This window comes from Pinus tabuliformis, chromosome 1_1 (genome assembly GCF_031772625.1).
Source record: "Pinus tabuliformis cultivar Carrire ecotype Pingquan chromosome 1_1, CPIR1, whole genome shotgun sequence".
NCBI lineage: Eukaryota > Viridiplantae > Streptophyta > Pinopsida > Pinales > Pinaceae > Pinus > Pinus tabuliformis.
Window position 1 is genome coordinate 93,769,617 of NC_142297.1, and position 7,006 is coordinate 93,776,622.

General features: G+C 38.4%; 1 protein-coding gene across 1 annotated transcript; it reads right to left on the minus strand.

Moving 5' to 3' along the window:
- Nucleotides 1-3,817: 3,817 nt before the first annotated feature.
- Nucleotides 3,818-6,399, minus strand: LOC149211803 (outer envelope pore protein 16-3, chloroplastic/mitochondrial-like). Its single transcript, XM_089390474.1, has 2 exons — nucleotides 6,014-6,399; nucleotides 3,818-4,181 (listed from the first exon to the last, which is right to left on the minus strand). Exons 1-2 carry the CDS (start codon nucleotides 6,234-6,236, stop codon nucleotides 4,162-4,164), a joined length of 243 nt encoding a protein of 80 aa, XP_089246600.1. The 5' UTR covers nucleotides 6,237-6,399; the 3' UTR covers nucleotides 3,818-4,161.
- Between the last annotated feature and the right edge of the window lie 607 nt (nucleotides 6,400-7,006).

The following is a 7,006-nucleotide window of genomic DNA, read 5'->3' on the forward strand; positions in this document are numbered from 1 at the left end:
TACTAAACAAAATGCAAGTAAATTAACTCATATCAAAGAATGCAAACATCTAAACATGGGAATAATTTGCACTCTAATTGATAATAAGGGAATGATTGTTGTAATGTCCTCGAGGGATTAATTGGCCCCAGGGATGAAGTATCTTTAGATCCCCATAGGTTATAGTCCTCGATAAAAGGGAATCCCCAAAATACCCAATGATGGGAAAGTTTTGGGGTAGCTGGGGCAAAAAACCCAAAGTTGGAGTGAGGTTTGGTCACTGATGTGAGCATCACTCAATTAATTAAACAAAAAGACCCCTCATGAAACTATAAATACAAGAGGCCTAGAAAGACATGAGGCATAATTGGGTTTCATCATTTGTCTCTGATTTTGTTTGAGCTTGAGGCTCTGAGGGTTGAATATCCCGTTTTATTTGACAGTTTCGGTGGAGGTGATCCCACCCTACCTAGTCACTCTTTTTCATTCTTTTTATTGGTCTCTTATTCTGGCAACAGGGTTTTAATTATTGAAAGGAGCAGCGAATTAATTTTGGGAAAACCTGTGGCAAAGCAGTACCTAAATCTACATAAGCTGGACAATTTCTCTGAGGTTCAGTTATTAACTTATTGGACAGACCAAAATCTTCTTGAGTTTAGTTATCGTGGTTTTTTCTATGTGTGTGGCAAAAATTAAGACGCCTGAAACACATCACAACTCCAGAGGCCAGTATAACGGTTTTGAGGAAGATTAACAAGACAATCAAGCAACATCCACCTGAGGAGGATTGTCTGAAGCAGATCACATACCCTGAGGCCGAGCAACCATTCTGTAACAGACCGCAATTCCTGTAGCCATCCCACGACAGACCGAAGTCCAGAAGTGGACCTGTGACAGTCCAAGGCATATAGTGGTGATAATCCAAGCCCTTTTAAGGCTGAGCGAGGCCTCCTGGAATCATCTCATGGGTCCTGTAGCAGACTAGGTATGTTCTGAGGGTCAGAATATCATTTGCTACCTTATGATTGATATGAAGGGTTTCCTGAAGTCGATTTCCAAAGATCCGGGATCTTGGAATATGGTGGTGGCCCTGTAACTAAAAGAGAGTTCCTGAGGAAGTGGGAGAGTCTAACTCGCAATATGTCTGAGGTATTGAGGTGAAAGTATGTGCCAAATCTGAGACTGCATCTTTGCCTGAAGTAGACGTCACCCCTTTTCTCCACTTGTCATCAGCGAATCGAAGAACCTCATCTGATCTATTTTTGTCATAAGTCCCAGAACTGCTAAGGCAGCTTACGAGCAGTAAAAAGGGCTTAGAGAGCTCTGGAGGAAGCCGTATATAGAGCCAGGAAAATTATCAGTCCTAGTTGCGTATGTTCTGGATAATGTTAGTAGAATAGTTTTCAAAGTTGTGGATCAGAATAGCTGGATTTGAATTATTTTTAAAGCCTGTGAAGTTCATTTGTACTGCAACTGTTGAACCCAGGTTGTATTGGCATTATTGAACTGTTACAAAACTGTGTTGAATGTTATTGTGGAGCAGTGATATTATTGAATAGTGAGATGTGTTTGAATCCTATTATACTGTACCACTGAATGGACTTTTTGTTTCACTGCTTAATTGAGTAAATAAATTTTGAAACCCCAGTACAAAATTACCAGTGATGAAAGTAAGCATTTTATCTAATATAAATAATTAATTATCAACACTATAATTAAATTTTGTTTTGAGGATTTTCCCCAAAAAAAATAAAGCTTTCGAACAGGTAGAATCTCTACCTCTAAAACCCAAGATGGAGGTGCCAGCAACAAAGCCACCCAAGGCTCCGTTCCAGAAGTCCTTCTCTTGAAATTTCTCAACCATGTGATTGGTCAATGCAAAGACCTCTCCAATTGCAGCAAATGTGAGACCATAACTCCCCATAAGTTGCAGAGTCTTGATCAAACCTGAAAGGGAAATGCTCCTTTCAATCTTCAGCACATCCTACCATTTGGCCACCATACCTCCCCAGACATACCCCCAACAAAACCACTCATCGTGAAGCTGAAAGTCTTAAACGAGTTTAACTAGGGGTGTCTTCCATCCTTATCTTCTCTATAGGATCCATTTCCACCAGTGTCTTTCCTTGAAAAATCCTCCAAAAATGGAAGTCTTTCATATTAAAGCCCTAGATTATTAAAACCCTAGATAAAGATTTAGGTTTGATTCCGAAAAAAGACTATATAGACAATTCCTTTGATTCCACTGAGAGGATAATGTAATTTGTCCCCTGATTCTGTGAACTCATAGTTCCGAAACAAATTTATTGTGGATTTAATGAACTTATATAACATTTCATGGATTCTAGAGCCTATGTTCCCTAGTTTTCTTTTATCAAATAAGCCACTTGTCCCGTATATGTAATAAGCAGAAATGGGTAAACCAACACATAGAAATCTTGAAGCAAGCTACACCAAAAAACCCAAATTCCTATGCCTGAAATAAAATAGAGAAGAAAGGGAGCCGAATTCTCTTTCCCACAACAACAATTTCTTTAAGCCTGTCTGTCCTCCACCACGCCCACAACATCCGACTTTAAGCCTTCGATCGATGCAGAGAGTGAATGCAAATAGCACAGATGATCAATTCCATTCCAGTCCGAGAAGCACCTAGAAGTATCGTCGAGCGAGGGCAAGTGTGAGGTCTCCACTCGGAGAAGCACCTGGAAGTAGGGTAGCGTCAAGTGAGGGCAAGGGTGAGGTCGATTTGCTGGGTCGCATCTCAGTTTTATAATTTGTAGTTAAATCTCTAACTAACGTATTTGGTAAGATTATTTTAATCGTCTAACACTTAAATCGAAGGCTCAGAAATGCACACGTAACCCAAGAGGAAAGTTGATTTCAAAGAGAAACGCGGTAAGGCGTAATTATAATTTATTTTAAATTATTATTATTATTATTAATTATATATAAAAAAACAAAAGTAATATATGAGTTAAACATATATAGATTTTATAAAACATGTAACAATATTATTAACCATGGAGACTCACTCCCACTTTACCATGAAAATTCTTAACTTATAAGTAGTTCATGTTACAATATCACGACTTATCAATAAGAGTTGTCCAATATAATATTTACTTTAATTAATTAATTTCAAATAAATTAATTAGAAAAACATAACTAACTGAAGATGAATTTTAAAATATGAATAATAAATAGAAACAGAGCCAAAAGAAGATAACCCTGGAAACATACACCAAAATCCTCTGCTACACAACGCCCTTTTTGGAATAATCTACATTCACAGTTTTCTGATCCATGAGTGCATGCTTGCCTGTTCGATACCTATTCACCATTATAAACATGGGAATATAGGTAACCTGATGAGTGCATGCTTTCCAGATACAATATGATAAAAAAATTACAATTATGTTTAGTTGCAATTGGTTAGTATTCTTCACTGGCATCTTCATTGGAGGGCAATGTTATGGGGGCATCTAGATCTCTGATTTAGGATTCTTTGGTTGGTATCTGGCATTGTTTGAGAATATCCGCATTATTTGTTATTTGAACATTATGCTGCAAACATGTTTTTGCTAATGAAATCTGTTCATCGGTTGCCTTTTGTCAGTTATAGAGAGAGCGGGTACATATGCAGCTGCTGGCAAAAAGATCATTGTTGATTAAGGAAGCCAAACTGTTAGATTCGACCACTTATTCTGATTCCATAAATGTTTTTGTTTGTTTAAGAGTATGTAAATACAATTGTATATACCCTTCATTTTCTTTCTTTTTTTATGTAAACATTTTTCTGTATATATTAAAAGTATCCTTTACAAAAACAAATCAGAACTCATAATAAATAAAGATTCATAACCTTCTGAAAATGAAAAGTTAAAAGAATGTACAAATTAATAAGTTTAGATATGTCTTAAACTAATTCGAGAGATAAATGAGAAGAAAATACTTGACAATGAAAATATGAAATCAGTCTACAGTTGACTTCCCTATTTGAAGCATTTACAAAGATCACAATATTGTGCTCTAGGCAAAGAGTATAGTCAAAAACTTGAATCAAAGAATGGAGGACCCATGAAAACAGCATAATAAAAATCTGTACATTACACCGGACTTTCCTAAAAATCTATGTGAATAAGAAAACAAATTTTTCCGATTGCAGAGTAAAATATATCAGTATCATTGTCCCCATGCTGGACCTGCAACAAGTATAAACCGAATGTAAGAACTCAGTACTTCATTTGTACTAAAAAAATGCAAGTAAATTAACTCATATCAAAGAATGCAGACATCTAAACATGGGAATAATTTGCACTCTAATTGATAATAAGGAAAGGATTGTTGTAATGTCCTCGAGGGATTAATTGGCCCAAGGGATGAAGTATCCTATAGATCCCCGTAGGCTATAGTCCTCGATAAAAGGGAATCCCCAAAATACCCAATGATGGGCAAGTTTTGGGGCAGCTGGGGCAAAAAACCCAAAGTTGGAGTGGGGTTTGGTCACTGGTGTGAACATCACTCAATTAATTAAACAAAAAGACCCCTCATGAAACTATAAATACAAGAGGCCTAGAAACACTTGAGGCATAATTGGATTGCATCATTTGTCTCTGATTTTCTTTGAGCCTGAGGCTCTGAGGGTTGAATATCCCATTTTCTTTGACTAGTTTCGGTGGAGGTGATCCCACCCTACCTAGTCACTCTTTTTCATTCTTTTTATTGGTCTCTTGTTCTGGCAACAGGGTTTTAATTATTGAAAGGAGCAGCGAATTAATTTTGGGAAAACCTGTGGCAAAGCAGTACCTAACTCTACATAAGCTGGACAATTTCTCTGAGGTTCAGTTATTAACTTATTGGACAGACCAAAATCTTCTTGAGTTTAGTTATCGTGGTTTTTTTCTGTGTGTGGCAAAAATTAAGACGTCCTGAAACACATCACAACTCCAGAGGCCAGTATAACGGATCTGAGGAAGATTAACAAGACAATCAGGCAACATCCACCTGAGGAGGATTGTCTGAAGCAGATCACATATCCTGAAAAGAATTGTCTGAAGCAGATCACATACCCTGAGGCCGAGCAACCATTCTGTAACAGATCGCAATTCCTGTAGCCATCCCGCGACAGACCGAAGTCCAGAAGTGGACCTGTGACAGTCCAAGGCATCTAGTGGTGATAATCCAAGCCCTTTTAAGGCTGAGCGAGACCTCCTGGAGTCATCTCATGGGTCCTGTAGCAGACTGGGTATGTTCTGAGGGTCAGAATATCATTTGCTACCTTATGATTGATATGAAGGTTTCCTGAAGTCGATTTCCACAGATCCAGGGTCTTGGAATATGGCGGCGGCCCTGTAACTAAAAGAGAGTTCCTGAGGAAGTGGGAGGGTCTAACTCGCAATATGTCTGAGGTATTGAGGTGAAGTATGTGCCAAATCTGAGACTGCATCTTTGCCTGAAGTAGACGTCACCCCTTTTCTCCACTTGCCATCAGCAAATCGAAGAACCTCATCTGATCTACGTTTGTCATAAGTCCCAGAACTGCTAAGGCAGCTTACGAGCAGTAAAAAGGGCTTAGAGAGCTCTGAAGGAAGCCGTATATAGAGCCAGGAAAATTATCAGTCCTAGTTGGGTATGTTCTGGATAATGTTAGTAGAATAGTTTTCAAAGTTGTGGATCAGAATAGCTGGATTTGAATTATTTTTAAAGTCTGTGGAGTTCATTTGTACTGCAACTGTTGAACCCAGGTTGTATTGGCATTATTGAACTGTTACAAAACTGTGTTGAATGTTATTGTGGAGCAGTGATATTGTTGAACAGTGAGATTGTGTTTGAATCCTATTATACTGTACCACTGAATGGACTTTTTGTTTCACTGCTTAATTGAGTAAATAAATTTTGAAACCCTAGTACAAAATTACCAGTGATGAAAGTAAGCATTTTGTCTAATATAAATAATTAATTATCAGCACTATAATTGAATTTAGAAGAATTTTGCCCAGAAAAAATAGAGCTTTCGAACAGGTAGAATCTCTACCTCTCAAACCCAAGATGGAGGTGCCAGCAACAAAGCCACCCATGGCTCCGTTCCAGAAGTCCTTCTCTCGAAATTTCTCAACCACGTGATTGGTCAATGCAAAGACCTCTCCGATTGCAGCAAATGTGAGACCATAACTCCCCATAAGTTGCACAGTCTTGATCAAACCTGAAAGGGAAATGCTCCTTTCAACCTTCGGCACATCATACCATCTGGCCACCATACCTCCCCAGACATACCCCCAACGAAACCACTCATCGTGCCACTGAAAGTCTTAAACGTTAAACCAGGGGTGTCTTCCATCCTTATCTTCTCTATAGGATCCATTTCCACCAGTGCCTTTCCTTGCAAAATCCTCCAAAAATGGAAGTCTTTCATATTAAAGCCCTAGATTATTAAAACCCTAGATAAAGATTTAGGTTTGATTCCGAAAAAGGACTATATAGACAATTCCTTTGATTCCACTGAGAGCATAATGTAATTTGCCCCTGATTCTGTGAACTCATAGTTCCGAAACAAATTTATTGTGGATTTAATGAACTTATATAACATTTCATGGATTCTAGAGCCTATGTCCCCTAGTTTTCTTTTATCAAATAAGCCACTTGTCCCTTATATGTAATAAGCAGAAATGCAGAAATGGGTAAACCAACCCATAGAAATCTTGAAGCAAGCTACACCAAAAAAACCCAAATTCCTATGCCTGAAATAAAACAGAGAAGAAAGGGAGCCTAATTCTTTTTCCCACAACCGCAGTTTCTTTAACCCTGTCTGTCCTCCACCACGCCCGCAACATCCGACTTTAAGCCTTCGATTGATGCAGAGAGTGAATGCAAATAGCACAGATGATCAATTCCATTCCAATCCGAGAAGCACCTAGAAGTATCCCCTAGCTAGGGCAAGTGTGAGGTCTCCACTCGGAGAAGCACCTGGAAGTAGCGTAGTGTAATCAAAGGCTCAGAAATGCACACTTAACCCAAGAAGAAAATTGAT

Coding starts and splice junctions, on each gene's coding strand:
- LOC149211803 (XM_089390474.1), bottom strand. CDS start 6,236: ATGGTGGCCAGATGGTATGATGTGCCGAAGGTTGAAAGGAGCATTTCC. Junction 4,182..6,013: donor CTCCATCTTGGGTTTGAGAG/GTAGAGATTCTA, acceptor TACTTGTTGCAG/GTCCAGCATGGGGACAATGA.